This window comes from Achroia grisella, unplaced genomic scaffold (assembly GCF_030625045.1).
Source record: "Achroia grisella isolate CSIRO2021 unplaced genomic scaffold, CSIRO_AGI_Agris_v1 utg2183, whole genome shotgun sequence".
In the NCBI taxonomy this organism is placed as follows: domain Eukaryota; kingdom Metazoa; phylum Arthropoda; class Insecta; order Lepidoptera; family Pyralidae; genus Achroia; species Achroia grisella.
In genome coordinates, this window is record NW_026712719.1 from 1,283,533 (window position 1) to 1,307,398 (window position 23,866).

The 23,866-nt window shown below is 33.5% G+C and overlaps 1 protein-coding gene across 1 annotated transcript in view; it reads right to left on the bottom strand.

Annotated features, from left to right (window-relative positions):
- Nucleotides 1-23,866, bottom strand: part of LOC131842436 (cell adhesion molecule Dscam2-like) — a 253,192-nt gene that overhangs the window by 222,585 nt on the left and 6,741 nt on the right. Inside the window, exon 2 of the mRNA XM_059190968.1 lies at nt 9,778-9,889. Within this exon, the coding sequence (XP_059046951.1) occupies nt 9,778-9,823 (46 nt within the window). The 5' untranslated portion in view covers nt 9,824-9,889. The remainder of the gene's footprint in view (nt 1-9,777; nt 9,890-23,866) is intronic.

Sequence of the window (23,866 nt, forward strand, 5' to 3'; positions counted from 1 at the left end):
CACCTACTTGGTATAAAAAAAAAGTGTAACTTTGTACAATATTACAAAATACAGCCTTAACACAACCAACAGAGTTGAATATGAAAAAATAAGTTCTAATAGTGACAACCCTGAGTGGTGTACGATTCTGGTAAAGTTCACCTGACACGACTTATTTAACCTTCGCGGGTGTTTAATTAGAAGCCTTATTGCTATGTACCGACAATCCTATTTAAAACAAAACATTTCAATTGCTGAAATTCAAACAATTGTGGTCCAAATTGCCTCTTTACTGTATATAACTTATTTCCAAAAAACAGCAATATTCATAATATTAATACTAGATTTAAAAACAAACTTGTTGTTCCGAAGTATCGTTTAGAAAAAGTCAATAGGTCTTTTATGGGAATAGGTATAAAAATTTACAATAAGATACCAAAGGATATATTGGAATTACCGTTAAATAAATTCAAAACATCTGTTAAATCATATTTACTGAGCAAGGCCTAACTCACTAAACGCGTGCATGGCAATAGTTTCCATGTTCGGGATTTTCATTTAATGTTAGATATAGACACCTATATAAATACCTATGCATTGTAAATAAACTGGATTTAAAAAAAAAGTAATTCAATTGAGTTTGTTGCCAGTTCTTCTCAATTGGATCTATATACCGAACTGGACGGTAGGGAAAAAAATTATAATGTAAAAACTTGAGGTTCATAAACGGCTAAAATGTCCTACATGAATAAATGATTTTTGAATTTGAATTTATTTTTTTTACTGTCACTAAATATCTTTTTTCAAGCTATTCTAATGCTGTTGGCCGCAGCTGGCCTTTACAGCTTCACCGGACGATAGAGGGCGAGTGCAGATGGTACTCCAAACCTGCATACTCAACAAAATTTCGCGTTTATAATATTGTTAGTAAAACAATGAATCTGTATTAAACGTATCTAAAAAGGTAGACCAGTCACGGATAACAGCTTGTAATAGATTATATAATGTATCTAAAGTTGCGTGTAATAACTAGTTGTAATAGAATATATTTCTATATAAATATAGATAAAAAAACCATGTTATAAAAACATTTGGAAAACATTCAATATTGAAATTTATTTACGAAATCCTTTCATGTTTTTAATACATGTTATAAAAACATCATTCAATATTTTATTTACATATTATATGTAAATAAAGTATATGTATTTCTTTTTATGATATTGAACATTTATTTTTACATTTTAATAAGCTGTTTCTAGTTCGTTTTATTTCTCCAGTCACAGCGGTCGGTGGAGTGGGAGCTATATTTATGACGCCATATTTCATTGTTTATCAAACGCCATATTTATCGTTTCCGCCAGGGCCGTACACATGCGATCATATAAATTGTAAATATTTTAATTTGATTATAACGACTCGCGGTTTAAGCTTTATTGCTTTGATATTCAAGTTAATTGGAACGCCAGTGTATTTGGTATTGTATACATAAGGAAGACTGATGTTATTTTGTTTGTTAGAAATGTATTTTTATATATTTCTAACAAATATAGAAATGGAGAAAAACATAGTATAGAATGAAGTTTCCGCTGTCTGTTCGCTTAGATCTTATAAACTACTCGACGGATTTTATTTCAGTTTTTAGCAATACATAGAATGTTAGAGTGTTTTTTTGTGGATGATAATGGATGCAGCTTCCTGCAGCTGCCTGCGCTAACGGTTTACGATGGCGGGGCACCAGTGGAGGATGATAGGTTGAACATGAGGTCAAGTTAGTTAACACATCGTGACAAATTCACCAGGACTTTATCACGATGATTTCCAACGGAAACCCCCGGAGGAGGTCAACCCTGATAGCAAAGTACCCTGTACTTTGCTACCAATAGGGTCATCAATCCACATAACTAACAGTCACTTTACCCCACTGATAGAGTGATTCAAGAGGAAGGTTTATATGAATAAAATATGTACACCCGTGAAAACCCGGGGCGATAGCTAGTTAAGAAATAAATTAAAGCTGTGCTGTACTGACGTCTGTGGCAATTATAAGTTACTAAACTTTAAGAGAATATTTTATTATCTGTATATTGCAGACAAGCTGTACACGCGACTTCGTCCGCATGGTATATAACTTTATTTTTCTAAAATAAAAGTAGCCTAAGTTACTTCTTATTACATCAGATACCTGCCAAAAAAAGTTCCATCAAAATCGGTCCAGCCATTTCAGAGATTAGCCGGAACAAACAGACCGACAGACAGACAGACAAAAATTGTAAAAAATGTTATTTTGGTATGTGTACCGTATATACATACATTCATATTCATGTAGTAAATAACGGTTATTTCAATATTACAAACAGACACTCCAATTTTATTTAGATGTATAGATAACACCCGATTGGATGGCTGATATAAACTCCATAGATTATGTAATGTTAATGCACAGTAATGTAAATAATAGTGATTATATACTGTCCTATTAAAATTAATGATAAAATGCGATCTTATCACTATAAGTAATTTCTTACAGACAACCTGAAAGAGAGCACTAATGTACACAGCAAAGGTAGATGGCACCCACAAGATATAATTAAGAAAATAATAAATAGACAAACATATATAGGTACAAATATACAATCTTTAATATTTTACCTAAATGTCGTTTAACTATATTTAGTAATTCGTTTTATGGCAATTGCGTAAGGTTTTACAACAAAATACCAGAGTCTGTTATAAATCTGCCTGAAAAAAGATTTAAATGTCATATAAAACACTTCCTTTGCAAAAAAAGCTTACTATAAAATTGAAGAATTCGTTAACGATTATAATGTTTTTATAGAAAAACTTAAAATCCATAGCGCTGACAATATTATCTGATTACACTAATAATGAGTGCGTAGCGATTTCTATGTTGATTATCACATGCCTCTTACTTGTTATACTGTAATTATTTACATAAAATACATTTCAAAAGAGCAACATTGCTCATTCTTCTTGTGATGAATCTGCATTCCAAATGAGTGGTAGAATCAAAATATGACTATTCAAAAGTGCTTGTAATGAGTTTATTTGAATAAAGATTATTTCTATTTGAATTCACCAATAAACAAACCTGCATATATAAAACATACGTTCATTGTTACAGAACAAAGATCGTCCGATGCGAGATTTTTCATCGACCTGTCCTGTCAATTAACATGTAAATTGGAGTCACCCACATCAGTCGATTTGGTTGACGTGTGTTCTATTTTGTTTACAAAACGGATTTGTTTAATAAAACCTACATATCCGCTTAATACCTCCATCGTTGTCGGGCGACAGTTTAATTATTTTCGTTTGCTGAATAATAAATACGACATTTTTTTGGTAGGACGTGTACTATTTTAATTTTAATTATATTTATATTATCAATTCAAAGTCGTTGTAAATTATAATAATTTGTTGTTATGTTTGCTACGTGTCTCATAACCTAAACAATTTTTGCTGAATTCTGATTGTACTGAACGAAAAGCCTAAAATAACTATCTCTAACTTAAAATCAAGAGTATACTTCCCGCATCGACGAGGGCATATATATAATCTATACATCTATACATATAAATAAAATTGGAGTGTCTGTTTGTAATATTGAAATAACCGTTTCTTACTACATGCATATGAATGAACTAGCTTTTGTCCGCGGCTTTACTTGCGTTAATTTATCCCCTTAGGAGTGGAATTTATAAAAATCCTTTCTTAGGGGATGCCTACGTGATAGTAGCTTTATGCATGCAAAGTCTCAGCCCGATCAATTTAAAATTGATAAAGAAAGAAAAATATTTTATTCAGTACAATGTTACAATATAAACAACATTCATATTGCAAATTTCATTCATTCATAATTATCGTAGTTTATCATAAATAAAAATATATATAACTCAAAGGTGACTGACATAGTGATCTATCAACGCACAGCCCAAACCACTGGATCGGCCTGAAATTTGGCATGCAGGTAGATGTTATGACGTAGGCATCCACTAAAGAAGGATTGATTAATTCTACCCCCCCAGGGAAAAATAGGGGATGAAAGTTTGTAGGAAATTTGTCAATTTTAAATTCCTATTGATTATATTGAATTCTGTATATTTTATAGAATGTTATTTTACGAAACACAATTTCAATACTTATTGAGTACATTATTTATTATTATATAGAACACGTTACAATTACCATGTGTATATAATAAGGATAGGCAATGGTCAAAATTCAAATTCAAAAATAATTTATTCATGTAGGATATTTTAGCTGAATTTCTCGTATTATTTTATACGCATGTATTGTACATATAAACCTTTCTTTGACGTCTAACGAAAACTGCATTAAAATCAGTTGTGTAATTTAAAAGATACTATGTAAAGATAACGATTTGGAATCTGTATAATGGTATTCAAAATTCAAATTCAAAAATAATTTATTCATGTAGGATATTTTAACTGCTTATGACCGTCAAATTTTTTACATTATAATATAACAACAAACGAGTAAAAAAAAAAGAAGAACTGGCAATAAAATGTAATATAATTAAACGTTGTTTCAACGTCTAGATTAAAAAATGAATATTTGGAATCGGACAATGGGACTGCCATGACATACTTCGTCCAAAAGACCCTAAATTTCAAAGAAATAAAACAAAAGATGTGTGTTCTCTTTAACATCGACTTTACCATCAGTCAGACTGATCGTATTTATAAATGCTTTAAACCAATCGCCATCTTTACATTCGAAATTTAAAATAATACGAATATAAGCTAAATGAACAATACCAACTCGTGACGAATTTTCAGTGATGTTTTTTCTCGAGACAAAACGAGATGAAAATACGCAAAGAGGTAAATCCGTTATGATGCGGGAGAGGGGAGGCTGCGGGGCGTGTCACGCGCGTCAAATTGAATGTGATTTTAACTGAGCTCCTTTAAAATCCCCTGAAGGAATATTATTACAGAGGAGAGGAACTGAGGAAATTTTGCTGCCTGCGGGTACTAACTTCTATAAAATACATTGATTTATTTCAAGAATATTTCAACGGTGGGTTTTTTATTGTTTTTGTAGATTACAATGTGTTATGGAAACTACTCTTTGCTACCAAAATGTTAGGGAATTTACTATGTATATATATAGAGAAAAGCGTCTGTCACGTACCTGTATGGTTCTGCGGATTTCTTGGGCTTCAGGGTCTCAAAGGTATCTTCGCTAGCTTTCCAGTTTCACAGTAGGTTTCACAGTTCTAATTTATTTTAATTCACAACAAATGCGCGCGCGCGTCAAGCCCGCTGTACGGTCCGTTTGTTACTAGGTAAGGGAGGGGAAGGGAACGCGCGGGAACAGAAACTAACGGACTAATATAATAATCTGTGCTTACGATGTTACAGGGTAGATTTTGAACACAATGGAAGTAACGATACGTTTACAAATCTTTGAATTTCTCGTATTATTTTATATCATAACACGCATGTATTGTACATACAAACCTTCCTCTTGAATCACTCTATCTATTACTGTAAACTGCATTATAATCAGTTGCGTAATTTAAAAGATACTATGTAAAGATAACGATTTCGTCTGCTATAATGGTATTCAATATTCAAATTCAAAAATCATTTATTCATGTAGGACATTTTAGCCGCTTATGAATGTCAGATTTTTATATTATAGTTTTATTCCTACTGTCCAGTTCTGTATATAAATCCAATTGAGAACAGACAAGAAACTCAATTGAATTACTTTTTTTTATTAGCCAGTTTATTTAGTTTGTATATTTATATAGGTGTCTATAACATTAAATGAAAAAGTTCCATTTCATGAACATTGGTGGTTTGTATTCACACACTTAAACTTAAAAATGTAAAGTAATAATAAAATTATGCACGCAAGTTTCGTAATTCAAGTAATCGTTTAGTAATGACTATTCAAAAGGCTTCAATGTAAGTTTATTTGAATAAATGATATTTGTAATTCGTCGTTTAGTGCCAGATATTTATTTTATTTATTTTTAAGATGAATCATATAGTGTTAGTAAAAAATTAAAAAAATCAGTCGTTCGTGGTGAATTCGCTTGTAATTTAACATAGTTTGGCATTACCAGTGATAATTAGAAATATTTATGTCTTCACTACTCATTTATTCATAATTTAATAGCGACGCTCTTGTCGGTGGAGCTCTTGCCACTTTCCACGATCTTCCATCACGCTCTTCAAACCTTGATACGTCAGGACTCCAATTCTGTATTTAATTTGCTTGATGTACTTGTGCCTTGGTCTTCCTCTCCCCCTCTTTCCTTCTATCTTTCTCTAAATAATTACTTTCATAAATTCATCGTGCCGTATCAAGTGTCCTAACATTTTACCTTGTCTATATTCTATAGCTTTCGGTATCTGCCTTTTTTCTTTCATCCTGTATGCTTCTTCATTTCTTGCATTACCTTTCCAGTCTTCTCTACTATACTGTCTATCATTACATAGTATATAACAAAGTCGCTGTCGCTGTCTGTCCCTATGTATGATTAAATCTTTAAAACTACGCAACGGATTTTGAAACGTTTTTTTAATAGATAGAGTGATTCAAGAGGACGATATATATGTATAACTACCTTTTGCCCGCAGCTTCGCTCGCTTTTATTTATCCCTTTAGGGGTGGAATTTATCAAAACCCTTTCTTAGGGGATGCCTAAGTCATAGTAGCTTTATGCATGCAAAGTCTCAGTCCGATCGGTTTAAAATTGACAAAGTTTCATACAAACTTTCAACCCCTATTTTATACCCTTGGGGGTAGAATTAATCTGAATCCTTTCTTAGTGGATGCCTACGTCATAAAATCTACCTGCATGCCAAATTTCAGACCGATCCGTACAGTGGTTTGGGCTGTGCGTTGATAGATCACTATGTCAGTCACCTTTGAGTATTTAGATATATGTACACCCGGGCGAAGCCAGGGCGAGTGCCTAGTATACAAATTAAAACCAAATGCTATGTTATAAACAATTTGATATGCTACAAGTATGATTAATATATTCTATATCTTTATTATCGTAATAATATTATAAACTCGAAAGTTTATACTGTTATTATTCGTATAGATGTTTGTTACTCTTTCACGCAAAAAGTACAGAACGAATTTTAGATGAAACTTTACAGCAGAGGTTCCCAAACTTCTTTATGTCAGAGTAACGAGATGACTGCGAACAGGGATGAAGAGAAGAGAAATATATATTATGTTGAACCCAAATGAAGGGATAAGAAAGAAGCAGATAATAATGAGAGTGTGTATAAGAGAGAGTCTAAAATCCATCTCTCACTCTAAACTCTAAACCAAAGGTTCCCAAACTTTTTTGTTTCGTAGACCCCATGCCATATTTTTTGGTTTTGTGTAGACCCCCCATTTCTTCCTGGTATTGATTTTTTGTAAAATTCTAACTGTAGTAAAGTTTAGTGTTAAAAGCATAAAAAATAAAAATAACAGCAAAAACTACAGAACGACTTTTAAATGAAACTTTACAGCAGAGGTTCTCAAACATTTTTGTATCGTAGACACCTTGCCATATTTTTCGGTTTTGTATAGACCCCCCATTCTTACCTGGTATTGATTTTTTGTTAACTTTAACTGTAGTAAATTTAGTGTTAAAAACATAAAAAATAAAAATAACAGCAAAAACTACAGAACGACTTTTAAATGAAATTTTACAGCAGAGGTTCTCAAACATTTTTGTATCGTAGACACCTTGCCATAGCACAGTTTTGTGTAACCCCCCATTCTTACCTGGTATTGATTTTTTGTTAATTTCTAAAAGTAAAGTTTAGTGTTAAAAACATAAAAAATAAAAATAACAGCAAAAACTACAGAACGACTTTTAAATGAAAAACAGCAGAGGTTCTCAAACATTTTTGTATCGTAGACATATATATTCGGTTTTGTTGACCCCCCAAATTATATATTTTTGTTAATTTCTAACTGTAGTAAAGTTTAGTGTTAAAAACATAAAGTAAAAGATGACCGCTGTCGTAGACCCCTTATAGTTTGTCATAGACCCCTGGAGGTCGATATAGACCACTTTGAGAATCACTGCTTTATAGTAATATAGTTTATGTATCAGAATAACACATAGGCTATATTTTAATAGATATTTAACGCGTGTAAAACCGCGAGCACAGTTAGTATTAAATAATTTATTGAAATTAGCCTGAAAAATAACTTTGCAAATACTACCTTAAATAAATAGAAGTTAGGTTCTATTTTCGTTTAGATAAAAACAACACTAAAACGCAGATATATATTCAGTGTTGAAACAAATTATATATTTTAATTAATTCGATGTTTTATTATGTAAATTAATTTACTTGAATTATTACAGTAGCAGTTCATTTAAATAAATTTAGTAAATATATTATTGTACATTGGAATATGGTTCTTAATATAATGTAAATAGAGTGTAAGCAACGCACTACTTATATATAACTAGCTTTTGCCTGCGGCTTCGCTCGCGTAGTAGTAAGTATTATTATTAATTAGGTGTAGTTTTTGCGGCTTTACTTTTAAAATTAGGGCCTACAAAATCTAAGAAGGTTTATACAAATTTTAATGCAAAGTCTCAGCCAGATCGGTTTAAAATTGACAAAGTTTCATACAAACTTTCATCCCCTATTTTAGCCCCTTGATAGTAGAATTAATCAAAATCCTTTCTTAGCGGATGCCTACGTTATAACATCTACCTGCATGCCAAATTTCAGCCCGATCCGTCCAGTGGTTTGGGCTGTGCGTTGATAGATCACTATATCAGTCACCTTTGAGTTATATATATTTAGATAGATTCACTGTTATAATAGAGTAAGCCGAATAGAGCGGAACGTAAAAATTAACGAGTAAAATGCGATCGAAAGTATTGCTATCGTGCTTGAGCGATGGGAGATGAGGTGTCTGAATAGAGACAGAAAGAATAGTGATATAGTGTTTTTTTTTCTACTACTCTAATGCCGTTGGCCGCAGCTGGCCTTTACAGCTTCACCGGATGATAGAGTGCGAGTGCAGATGGTATTCTAAACCCACGGAAGGACCTATGGAGCGGCTGAAGGCTAACTCTCGCCTGACGGATACGACTTTAGGCACAGCTAGGAGTTCAAACCTCGGCTCAGGTCGTTGAATAGAATAGAATAGAATAGAAAATCATTTATTCAAATAAACTTAATTTAAGCACTTTTGAATAGTCATAACAATTTGTTTTTTATCTACCACTCGTTCGGAAAGCTGTCTCATCACAAGAAGAACGAGCAAGAAACTTGTGTGTTGCTCTTTTAAATAATCCTTGTAAGTTTACATTTACAAGTCGAAACGTGTGAATACAAACTACCAACAAGCACTAATTTTTTGGGTCAAATATAATCATGCAATAAGATTAAATCAGTCGTAGTGATAAGAGCAGACCAGTCCCTACAAGCAGCACTCGTTCACGAGTATGACGGATGAGCCAGCCATCACTGCGCTCGACCATATTTTAGGGAGCCCATTGACCCGGCCCACCACGCCGCCACATGTCTGGACATTTTAGTGAGCATGACTACTCATTCCACACGACCACGTCACAGCTACAAAAATTACTATATGGTAAAAATTACTAAGTATATACTGTTGTAATTTCGATCCCCATTTGAATTGGACGGGGTATCGATCGGAGGGGGATATAGTGAATATCTTCATCGTAATTTCATAGCGCGGGCACACTCCCTTTAATGTCACAAAATAATTTATTTTATTAGTGGTAGAGCAACTCACCCATGGCATATAGGATGATGAGGGCTGTCACCACCCAGGAGCACATGTTGGCTGCACTTGGCGAACGGGTTACATCGCTAGGGGTACGCCCTCCCGTCACATCAGAAATTGCCTGAGAAAAAAAAAACACATATAATGCGATGCCATTCCTTATAGTGCAACTTATCTTATATCAAGATGAAAGACGAACAGAGGTTCGTGCACAGAGTACTTTTTTTATTGTTAATGTTAGAATATATTTATCTCTATATTTAATTTACTTTTGTGTTCTCTGTTATATATTATACCTTGACACGGTTTTTGTTAAGACAATACATCAAAATAATAATTAAGTATCTAATCATTTCATAATTATCAACAGTTAACTTAATTTATTTATATATTATAGGACACAGTTACAATACATCAAAATAATAATTGCATTTAATAATATCGAGTAAGAAAAATCCAATATTGTGTACTAAGCACTGCCGTGTCTAAACTGTGTCACCTCACCTTACATTTTCCTATTGTCATTTAGTATATAAGATCAATATTTTTACGTACATATTGTCAGTCTATTATCATCTGTAATATACATCGTCTCAACCAACAACATCGAATTATTTACCCGCAACATATATCTCCAATACACATCTGTAAGAAGCACTAATTATGATGGACGACTGAGGCTTTGAAGCTGGCTACCGCAAGGGAAACCCCAAGTAGCGCCCGTGACTTGTGACACGGGTGTAAGTTTAAAAGGCCCTTTTAGAATGCATTAACACTCACCTTCACTACTTGCAGCGTCCCCCCAGGCCCAACTAAGACCGGGATAAACCCATTGCTAATACAATTCACTTTAGTATCCAAAACACAACCGGCACGCTCTGCGCTCGTCGACTGAATGCCGCGGCTCACGCAACGATAGAGGATTATTCAACTACCGACCTCCGTATTTATAGACCAAAGTCAGTGTAGTAGGTTGGTCTATAAATACTAGATGGCGCTATTTACATATATTCGTAATAATCCTTACATTGGGTACTTCATTAGTACTAAAAACAAACTACCTTCTTTTAATATATTTTTAAAATATCGGATTTTTTTTACAATAATGATGTGAATTCTCACACATCGAAGTTAGGACTTAATACTTTCTAGCATGTTCTAGCAGTCGACCATAGGGCATAATAGTTGGCAGTGCAAATATAATTCAATGATAAACATGTTAGACTATAAGGTATAATATGGGCCATGTAACCTGAACTGAAATCTGTACATATAAATAAAATTGGTGTGTCTGTTTGTAATATTGAAATAACCGTTTTTTACTACATGCATATGAATATAAATACGGTATATACACCAAAATAACATTTTTTACAATTTTTGACTGTCTGTCTGTTTGCTCCGGCTAATCTCTGAAATGGCTAGACCGATTTTGATGGGACTTTTATTGACAAGTAGCTGATTTAATAAGGAGTAACTTAGACTAACTTTATTTTAGAAAAATTTTTTTTTTTAGAAAAATAAAGATAAACTCCACGCGGATGAAGTAGCGTGTACATTTAATAATTAAATAAAATAAATGAAGAAGTCATTTTACCACGTTTATAGAAGTCAATTTACCGTTCTCACCTACAAGTAAAGTACATAAAATTACATATTGTTATAATTCTGTAGCTACGATGTAAGTTGTTATACAAACCCCGCCATCAGACACTGTTGTCGTCATAAAACAATTAGAAAACACCCGATCCTCATATAAATCTTCGCGGTGATCATAAATCTTTGAGACGAGTTTTTAAAGTAGTGTCATGGTTTGATAAACGGTCGCCCGCACCATTGTATAATGTCTAACTCAGTGTATATGGTGCATGGTTTTAGTATATTTTTACGTTCATTTTATATCTTAACTTTATCAAGTTGGAGGAAACATCAACATCAACGCCTAATGCTTCATTGTTTACTCGCCACAGCTTCGCACGGGTGTACATGTATCTAAATATATATCTCATAAATAAGTCTTATAATGAAACTGAAGAATTCATTGCACCTGTATGTTAGTATTTAATTAACATTGTGTTTATAATTAAAAATTGTATATCTATATATATATTTATATATATATATATAACTCTCATATAGAAAAGGTGATTGACATAGTGATCTATCAACGCACAGTCATAACCCATAGTAGTATCTAAATTTTGACGGATCGAAGAGAGCAGATGAAATTTGGCATGCTATGACGTATGTTATGACGTAGGCATCCGCTAACGTGTTGATTAATTACACTAAGGTGCCAATTTTCAGCTCCAATTAATATAGTTGGTATGAGAGATATCTCTGGTAATATCAAATACCGAACAGTTTGTGATGAAATTGTCTTTGCATTTTCAATGTAAAAATAACTTTGTCAATCTCTAAACCCTGTGATACTTTAGGACCGCTGAGACCTATCCGTTTAGAAATAAGCATCTATAAAAGCTATCTAATAAAGCCAAAGTTTGACGTAAGGCATCCACCTACAGTGCGCTCATATGGGTTTTGACACGATCTATTCGGACAACAGGACGGCGTTCGTTGGCTCTATTCACCCGCTCTCACACATTTCATTTCAGTTGAATCATTCCAATATCATCTGGTCTCGGTTGTTTTAGGTGAGGGTGATTTTCTCAGAAGAAGTGATTAGCGGAAGACTCATTGTTTAGTCAACGTGTTTTGGTCTCGCTTTGTTAAGGGGTTTTTACCAACACTAATTCTGAGGAGATCCCCTGACCACAACTAGGACCAAACAGTGACCGTAGGAGGTAACACCTCTGGCCGTATGGAGTATACTGAAAATGCTGGTCAAGTTGCCAGTAGACTTTCAGTAAGATGTGACTATGTCACAGGAGGGTGGGATGTTGCTGGCAGCTTGTCTATCATTCTTTTTATAAACTTTATATTTTTATATCTATATTTTTATACGTCACTTTGACTATTCTAGTTTTGTTACTTCTTGCTGTGAGCCCTTTTGGGAAGAATACACATTTTTACTAATATTTATATATATAATTGACATAGTGATCTATCAACGCCAGTCATAACCATTGGAATCTGAAATTTGGCATGCTAGATCTATTACTAATTGATTAAACCGAGGGGATAAAATCAAAATTTGTTGAAACTTTGTCAAGTAAACTTAGAAGATGTATAAAGCATGACATAGGCACAGATAGGGTTTTGATAAATTCCACCCCTAAAGGGATAAATTAAGCAGCGACTATATATATAAATTTTATATCTATTAATGTAATGAGTTTTGTCATACATGCTTTATTTTATACTATGTAAGGATGTCATGCAAATGTGGAAGTTTGTTAAAATAGATCGAATTCCTTATTATATATGGTTGTTTCAATAATTTTATTACTTAGGAAATCTATCTCTGACTTCAAGGATGTCAGCGATATTCAACGGGATTGCAGGGCAGTAGCAGTGACGACGAATAGCGAACAGGTATGCCAGGTGCTCTATAGATGTGTTACGTGTTACGAGGAGGCAGCAGCAATGATACACGCAGAGTACTTATTTTTTTCATACCTTAGACTTCCATCGTTAAAAACATACTGGACTGTATCCCTGACTAGATCTTTTATGGGAATAGGTATAAAAATTTACAATAAGATACCAAAGGATATATTGGAATTACCCTTAAATAAATTCAAAACATCTGTTAAATGATATTTACTGAGCAAAGTCTTACTCACTAAACGATTACTTGAATGACGAGCGTGCATGGCAATAGTTTTCATGTTCGGGATTTTCATTTATTGTTAGACATAGACACCTATATAAATACCTATGCATTGTAAATAAACTGAATTAAAAAAAAAAGAAAATCAATTGAGTTTCTCGCCAGTTCTTCTCAATTGGATCTATATACCAACACGGACGGTAGGGAAAAAATATAATGTAAAAACTTGACGTTCATAAGCGGCTAAAATGTCCTACATGAATAAATGATTTTTGAATTTGAATTTGAATTTGACTGACCCAATATCATATGAATATGTTAATAACTGCTATGCAATGGTAATTATAATTAAATTTACAGTTTTGATTTTTATCTTTATTTCTATCTCAATTTTATGTTTATATTTCTCATTTATATATAATTTTAGTTTTGTCTCTGTCATTTATGTAAGTTCTTATTAACCTTTTTTTTTTATAACACAGGAGACAAACGAGCATGCGGCTCACCTGATAGTAATTACCGCCGCCCAAGAGCACACGCAACACCAGGGGAATTGCAAGTACTTTGTCGGCCTTTTAAAAAGGAATAAGCTCTTTTCTTGAAGGTTTCAATATCGTATTGGTTCGGAAATACCATTGCTGGAAGGTGATTCCACAATGTGGTTGTGCGTGGCAAAAAGTTTCTAGAAAACCGCATTGTGGAGGACCGCCATTCATCCAGATTATCAGGATGGTATTTCAGTTTCTGGCGGGTGGTACGGTGGTGAAACTCAGCAGCTGGTATTAATCTGAACAATTCCTCAGAACACTCCCCGTGATATATGCGGTAGAAATAGGTATATAACTATATATAGGTATTAACTCTAATAAAACTGAAATACTAACAGAATTAATAAAAGAGCTTTATAATAAATAAATAATAATTATTAATATGAAACTAGTTATTTCAAACAATTTGAACTTAGATGATATGCTGTAATACTACTGAAACTTTATTTATAAAACAAGTGACATATAATTAAAACTTGTTATCGCGCCTTTCAACTGAACGCCGTAGCTTGAAACTCTTCATCCTGACAGAGACGCGATGGTGTAATGAAGTAACTTTCATAATTACCAGGTTATATCGAATAATATTGTCAATCCTAACAATAAATAAAATTCCAAGGAAATAATTTATTTTCGGAATAGATGTAATAATGTAAATAATTTGCTAAATTAATAAAAATATTCCAAACTTTAAGAGCAGACCCTGAAGCTAATGTTTTTGCTACATCTCTGTTAAACAGTGCGAGTAACTCTACCAATGGTAACTTAAAGAAATTTGGGATAAAATTTGATTGTAGTTTTATAAAAGATATGACAAATAAACTGGTCACATAACTATTAATATAGCTGTATAATACATACACTAACATAGTTTCTAAGTTACTAATGTAAATGAATCTTGTTCTACGTATAAATAAATTAAAAATAATATCTCAAGACAATTCACACAGCGCCATCTAATCTTAGGTTAAACAAAGCTTGTGTTATGGGTACTGGACACACTTTTTTTGTTAATACATAAAACCGACACTGTGTGGGACTGTGTATAGGGCGCTGGGGTTGGTGCAGCCAACGATGGTGGTAATTAAAGATGCAATATGTAAAAGGATAGTATATTATAAAAATATATGTCGTAACAAACTATATGAAAGCAAGAGCAATACAAGGAATGATAAAAAGGGAATAAATAACAAAACCATAGCAACCGATATAAAATATAAATATTTAAATATAAGGAATAGTCGTACCAGCCAGCGGCTCAAATGTAAAGAGTCCTGTACAGACACAAATAATCATACTCATAAATACAAATGTTTGTATCGTGCGAGGAATCGGACCCGCGACCATCGGAAATAGGAAGTAGCTAAACCACTGAGCCACCGAGGACGTCAATTATAGTTATTATGCAAGTGAGTAACGTTTTAGGTAAACTAAATTACCTGATACCAGAAACATGGCCATCTGGTTAACCTGCAAGCGTAGTACATAGCAACACTACATCAGTCATTTAAATAAATAATGTAAAACAGTTTTATAAAATGTAGGTTATTCTCATTTCTACTGTATGTATATGTATGTTTTATTTGGATAACTTTTTTCTATGTGAATGAATAACTTTTTTTTTTATACTAGAAAGTTTATTTATATACCTCAACTAACTGTTCCCGCAACTTTGTCCGCGTGGAATTTAACTATATTTTTCTAAATTAATACATTTACATCCTGCCTCATCGCTTATTTTATCCCCATGGGAGTTGAATTCATCACAATCCTATTTAAGCGAACATCTTCATTATAGTAGCTCCAATCTTTAATTTCAGTTCAATCAGTCGAAAATCTAAGAAGATTTATACAAACTTTCATCCCCTGTTTTATCCCCTAAGGGATATTTATCAATTTTATCAAAATCCTTTCTTAGCCTGAGATGATGCCTACATCATAACATCTACTTGCATGCCAAATTTCAGTCCGATCCGTCCAGTGGTTTGCGTTGATAGATCACTATGTCAGTCACCTTTGTATTATATATACATATTTAGATTCTACAACTAAGAACCTAAAATTAATAATCTTAAAAATATTATATAATAACTAAAATATATTATTAAAAGGAGTCCCTTTAGGCAAGGTTCCGTTGATACTGGCAGCGTTCCCCCTTTGAATTGCTAGACTAACTCTTTGTCCGAGGTAGCTGCCAGCTCTTCGGTCTTCGTTATTTAAAAACTATTACTTCAAATTTAGTTTCATACAAATTTGATCAAGACCTAATTAGAAGTTTGAATTATTCACAAGAATGCGATTGTAATTTGTTTTTTTCGTACCCTGAACTTATATAGGTATTTAGTAGATATACACCAGTAAATAAATATGCTTTGTTCTTGATTTCATCACAATCTACTCATTTTAAATACGATGGATTATACCTTTTAATCCACAACCAATGTGCCTAATATGTTCATAAAAAATGAGTGACGTGGCAACACTAGCGAACTCTATATATCTATATACCGAACTGGACGGTAGGGAAAAAAATATAATGTAAAAACTTAACGTTCATAAGCGGCTAAAATATCCTACATGAATAAATGATTTTTGAATTTGAATATAACATAATCTCGGTATATATCCCGACTATACAACATGCATAGTACTGTGTATGTATGTGTGTGCAGACAAATATGGGTAAAGGGCCAAGACAAAGAGCTGTCCGAACACAAATCACTCGAGCGAATAGAATATTCAAACTACTAATTAGTGGTGAGCACTTCAGAAATTTCGGTTGGGAGCCCCCTTCGACCCTCGGAGGCTGATTTACTGACGGTCTGCCTATCTTGTGTAATAATGAAATCATCTCATAGATAGTGTTTCGTGTTTGTTATACCCATATATTACTATTGTATTTAAATATTTAAAATCAATAAAACTATTAATAAATAAATATATAGACACTAAAGAAACTTATTCAAAATTTAGTAATGACATATTGTAATGGGTGAAAACTGTGATTGGTACAGTTTATGCTGTAAATAATATAAATGACGTAGTGGAGTAACTTGAAACAGTCATGCTCGCTATAAAGTTCAAACTTGTGGCGGCGTGGTGGGCCGGGTCGATGTGCTCCCTCTAATATGGTTGAGTGCAATGATGGCTGGCTCATCCATCATACTCGTGAACGGGTGCTGCTTGTGGGGACTGGTCTGTTCAGGTTGCGATCACTGATTAATTTTTTTGTTCTGTGCGATAGCATATGCTGGTGGTCACTCTATTCTCCCAAATTTGAATTTTAATGTCTGTGTATTATTATAAACATGTTACACTATTATTTGAAAAGAACACGAGCTGAGTTTCTTTTCAGTTCTTCTCATCTCGAAATCATTCCGAACTGACGGTAGATTTGACATATCATAAGAGTCTGTAATAGACCTACGTGAATAAAGATATTTTGAATTTAAATTAATATTAAAAACCAGTCCTTGTCTCTACAAAACCAGCTATGCTAAGAAATAATATATATCTATACATATAAATAAAATTGGAGTGTCTGTTTGTAATATTGAAACAATCGTTTTTTACTACATGCTTATGAATATATACGGTAAATATACCAAAATAACATTTTTTATAATTTTTGTCTGTCTGTCTGTCGGTCTGTTTGTTCCGGCTAATCTCTGAAATAGCTGGACCGATTTTGACGGGACTTTTTTTGGCCGGTAGCTATTGTAATAAGGAGTAACTTAGGCTACTTTTATTTTAGGAAAATAAAGTTAAATTCTACGCGGATGAAGTCGCGGGAACAGCTAATACAAAATAAAAATAGTTTCAACATCACATCCTGGCGACCTCATTGGTCTAGCGGTTTAGCCACCGCCTTACTTCCGATGGTCGCAAGTTCGATTCCTCGCACGACACAACCATTTGTATTCATGAGTATGATTGTTTGTATCTGTCTGGGTGTTATCTATGTATAATATGTATGTATTTACAAAAAAAATCTATGTATATGTATCAGTTATCTAGTACCCATAACACAAGTTTTAGCTAGCTTAACTTGGGTCTAGATGGCGCTGTGTGAATTGTCCTGAGATTACTATATTACTACTATGTGGTTATATGTTTATACTAGTAAACGGCCCCGACTTCCAATATTTGAGGTTTTTTTAATAAAAAGACCATCGGTCGCGGGTTCGAATCCTCGTAAAGAAGTAAAGCGATGTACTGAACCGCTCGAGCATCAAGACCGTGTACGTAAAGCCTTTTTGTACAGTTGAGTTTTTCCTCATTTTTTTTCGGTTAAACGCACATTTGTAATAAGAATAGAAAAAAAATATATTAAAAGTAAGAACAACCAAAATAGAACTCAACCTTCCTACCCGTAGGTCTAGATCAGTGATTCCCAAAGTGTTCTATATCGACCTCCAGCGGTCTATGACGGGATCAACTTGATTTTGTTAACAAATTAGGATTTAGATTTGACTTTACGTTTACTAAATAATAAATAAGTTGCAGTAACAACTAAAGTTACAGTTTAATGCAGCTTTTAAACTAACTAGAGCAGTGATTCTCAAAGTGGTCTATATCGACCCCCAGGGGTCTATGACAAACTGCAAGGGGTCTACAACAGCGGTCTTGATGTTCTCAACTAAACTTTACTATATATAGTTAGAAATTTACAAAAAATCAATACTAGGTAAAAATGGGGGTCTACACAAAACAGAAAATATGACAAACTGCAAGGGGTCTACGACACAAAAGTGTTCTATATCGACCCCCAGGGGTCTATGACGGAATTAACTTGATTTGTTAACAAATTAGGATTTAGATTTGACTTTACGTTTACTAAATAATAAATAAGTTGCAGTAACAACTAAAGTTACAGTTTAATGCAGCTTTTAAACTAACTTAGAAGGTCTATACCAGTGATTCTCAAAGTGGTCTATATCGATCCCCAGGGATCTATGACAAACTGCAAGGGGTCTACGACACAAAAGTGGTCTATATCGACCCCTAGGGATCTATGACAAACTGCAAGGGGTCTACGACACAAAAGTGGTCTATATCGATCCCCAGGGGAATATGACAAACTGCAAGGGGTCTACGACACAAAAGTGGTCTATATCGACCCCCCATGGGTCTATTACAAACTGCTTATCGTCTGTTTGTCGACACAAAAGTGGTCGATTTTAATGGGACTTTTTTGGCAGATAGCTGATGTAATAAGGAGTAAGGGGTCTTTGACAAACGTTTATCCTCTGCAAGTTAGCTGTCACAAACAAAAGTTTCCGATTTCGTTGGAGCATCGTAGAGAAATCGCAGTTGTCTATGCGTGAAATTGGAGTATTAACTAATTTCTGTAGTAGTACTTATTACGATGGGCCTATTATACCCATTTCTCAACTATATGTTCTCTAGTTCAGTCTATTATATATAAATCAAATCAAATCAAATCAAATCATTTATTCGCAAAATACAGTGCTTATAGGTTCATACAATATATGTTCTCTTGTTCAGTTGAAGTCGGCTAAAATTTCCTATTAATATACCTGCGGCCCATGTAAATTCTTTATAACTGAGCTGTCACAAACAAACTTCTCTACAAATTTGGGTGGTCTATATCGACCCCTAGGGATCTATGACAAACTGCAAGGGGTCTACGACATAAAAGTGGTCTATTATATATATCGATCCCCAGGTGTCTATGACAAAATACAAGGGGTTTACGACACAATATATGGTCAGTTAATTATTTCGATTATATAGGGGTCTATGACAAACATTTATTGCAAGGGCTTCTACGACACAAAAGTGGTCTATATCGATCCCCAGGGGAATATGACAAACTGCAAGGGGTCTACGACACAAAAGTGGTCTATATCGACCCCCTGGGGTCTACGACAGCGATCATCTTGATGTTTTCAACTAAACTTTACTACAGTTATAAATTTACAGAAAATCAATACGAGGTAAGAATGGGGGGTCTACACAAAACATATGGCACGGGGTCTACGACACAAACAAGTTTGGGAACCTCTCTCTGGTCTAGATTGATTTGCATTTTTTTTGCGTGAGTGACTCAAAGGGTTTCTATTGTTAGTATTACAAAGAAACATCCTCTTCTTGTACCTATATCTTTGTCAATTTCTACAACACATTCCTTTTCTACATCTATACATATAAATAAAATTGGAGTGTCTGTTTGTAATATTTAAATAACCGTTTTTTACTACATACATATGAATATAAATACGGTACATACACCAAAATAACAATTCTTACAATTTTTGTCAGTATATATGTTTATTCCGGCTAATCTCTAAACTGGCTGGACCAATTTTGTCGGGACTTTTTTTGACTGGTAGCTGATGTAATAAGGAGTAACTTAGGCTACTTTTATTTTGGAAAGGTTAAATTCCACGCAGATAAAGTCACGTGTACAGTTAGTTTTGAATAAAATACACCAATAGAGTCGGCTCTACTATCAGTTCTCAGTGTAAAATCTCCACACAATAACATTATACTGCTAGCTAAAGTACATCAGGCTACGTTGCGAAATTACTTATCGTCTGTTTGTTTGTTGTCTATTAAAAGGCTGGACCGATTTTAATGGGACTTTTTTGGCAGGTAGCTGATGTAATAATGAGTAACTTAGGCTACTTTTATTTTAGAAAGATTCTTTTATTTTAGAATAATACATTTAAATTCCACGCTGACGCTTGTGTTTCGGAAATCACTTACCATCAGGTGAGCCGCAAGCTCGTTTATCCTCTGTGTTATAAAAAACCGTGCCAGAAATCGAACCGCGACCATCGGAAGTAAAGCTGTACTGAACCGGCTAAATTTGAAGTCGGCTAAAATTTCCTATTAATATTACCTGCGGCCCATGTAAATTGCTTTATAACTGAGCTGTCACAAACAACGACCTTCTCTAGTTTCCGATTTCATTTGGGACTACGTTGGAGCATCGTAGAGAATTCAAATCAGGCAGTTGTCTATGCGTGAAATTGGAGTATTAACTAATTTCTGTAGTAGTACTTATTACGATGGGCCTATTATACCCATTTCTCAACTATATGTTCTCTGAAAAGTTAGAAAGTTCATTCTATTATATATAAATCAAATCAAATCAAATCAAATCATTTATTCGCAAAATACAGTGCTTATAGGTGCACACAATATATGTTCTCTGGTTCAGTTAATTATTTCTATTATATATAAATCAACTCAAATCAAATCATTTATTCGCAGAATACAGTGCTTATAGGTGCATACAATATTAAATATAATGTCCAGTGTACTCAGCCTGCATACAGGCGTGCAAATTTTATACTTTTTTATATATTAATATTAATGTTATTCTGATTTTTTTTATAACACAGGGGACAAATAAGCATGCGGCTCACCTTATGGTAAGTGATTACCGCCGCCCATGTGCACCGGCAACACCAGGGGACGTACAATTAGAAATTTAAAGTTTGTGTAAATAATTTATATTATGGAATATGGAGAAGAATTAGAGAATCAGAAATTAAAGTTTGTATAAATAATTTATATTATGGAATACTGGAGAAAATTAGAGAATCCTAAATATATATTCCATTATGATATAATTTAGATTATACGAAATTATCCTATATATATTCCAAGACAATTAAAATAACATAATTAAAAAATAAAAAGTAATTTTATAACGTACTAGCTGTGCCCGCGACTTCGTCTGCGTGTTATAGTGGCCTCGAGCAAACAAAGAAAAAATATTCAATAATCTCACCTAAAAAAGGTAAATAAAATTTTCCATACAATCTTAGAGAAGTTTGTATGGAAAATTTTATTTACCTAAAGAGTTAGGTTACATTTTTTAAAAACCCCCTTAAGGGTGACATTTTTACAAACTTTGAATGTTATATTTATTAGTACTTAATCAACAACCTCAGAAATAAGTTTCAAGCTTCTAGCTTCAAAAATAACGATTCTTCTATACGACCTTTCATCCCCCCTTTTAATCCCTTACAACCCTTTTTTCTCATTAAAAAGTAGCCTATATCCTTTCTCAGGGTCTAGACTATCTTTGTACCAAAATTCATTTAAATCGGTTCAGTAGTTTCGACGTGAAAGTGAGACAGAATGACAGAGTTACTTTCGCATTTATAATATTAGTAAGGAGTAAGGATTTTACATTGTTTTTATTCTACAAATAAATTTCGTAGCACCGACGTAGCTGTTACAACGAATGTGCTACGCCATGTTTTTATAAAGTTTGTCGCTCGTAGACAGTCTACGAAACTGACGTAGCGACACTAGACCTTGTTTTGTAGTTGATTATGTATGATTTTTACATTTACAGTTATCTATACATATAAATAGAATTGGAGTGTCTGTTTGTAATATTGAAGTAACCGTTTTTTATTACATGCATATGAATAAATACGGTACATACACAAAAATAACAAATTTTACAATTTTTGTCTGGCTGTCTGTCTGCCTATTCTGGCTAATCTCTTAATTGGCTGGACCGATTTTGACGGGACTTTTTTTCGCAGGTAGCTGATATAATAAGTAGTAACTGAGGTCACTCTTATTCTAGAAAAATAAAGTTAAATTGCGGACAAAGTCGCGAGAGCAAATGGTATAATAAAAAAAAAATGTCGTCACATTTATCTTCATGATTCCATCTCCACTTTGTAACTGAAGAGCGAGTTCAACGACCACCACGTCTAGACTACATATATAAATCCGCGCTGCAGTTTGAAACATTTCTTTTTTCTTGTCAATCTTCCATTATTTCTCTAGCCTATGACACGTGATACGTGACTGTATCACGCTACAATAGAGTCCATTTTCAATTATGAAGACGTACACCTGAGTTTGGAATCAATTATGCAAACGTAATAGGAGATCCCGGGATAAATAACAAAGGCGATCTTCGTTTAATTGAGGTTGATTTGTATAAAGATACTAGCTACTCGCCCCGGCGTCGCACATGTATAATATATATAAACCTTCGTCTTGAATCACTCTATCTATTAAAAAACCGCGGTGAGTAGCCAGTTACATAGTATAAAATAAAGTCGCTGTCGCTGTCTGTCCGTTCCGATGTATGCTTAAATCTTTAAAACTATTTAACGGATTTTGAAGTGTTGTTTTATTTTTTTAAATAGAATGATTCAAGAGGATGATTTATATGTGTAATATACGTATCGTGCGAAGCCGGGGTATCTAAAAATAAAATTTATATGTAATAACAGTATGTATTTATATATATAAAACAAAGTCGCTGTCGCTGTCTGTCCGTCCCTATATATGCTTAAATCTTTAAAACTACGCTACGGATTTTGAAGTGGTTTTTTTTTTAGAAAATAGAGTGTTTCAAGAGGAAGGTTTATATGTATAATATACGTATACCCGTGCGAAGCCGGGGTGAGTAGACAGTTACATAGTATAAAATAAAATCACTGTTGCTGTCTGTATGTCCCTATATATGCATAAATCTTTAAAACTACGCAACGGATTTTAACGTGTTTTTTTTTTAAATTGAGTGTTTCAAGAGGAATATTTATATGTATAATACCCGTGCGAAGCCGGGGTGAGTAGCCAGTTACATAGTATAAAATAAAGTCGCTGTCGCTATCTGTCAGTTCCTATGTATGCTTAAATCTTTAAAACTACGCAACGGATATTGAAGCGGTTTTTTTTTTAAATTGAGTGTTTCAAGAGGAAGGTTTATATGTATAATACACATACACCCGTGCGAAGCCGAGACAAGTAGCCAGTGTATATATAAATACATACAGTTGTAGGATTATATATATAAATTGGGTTGTCG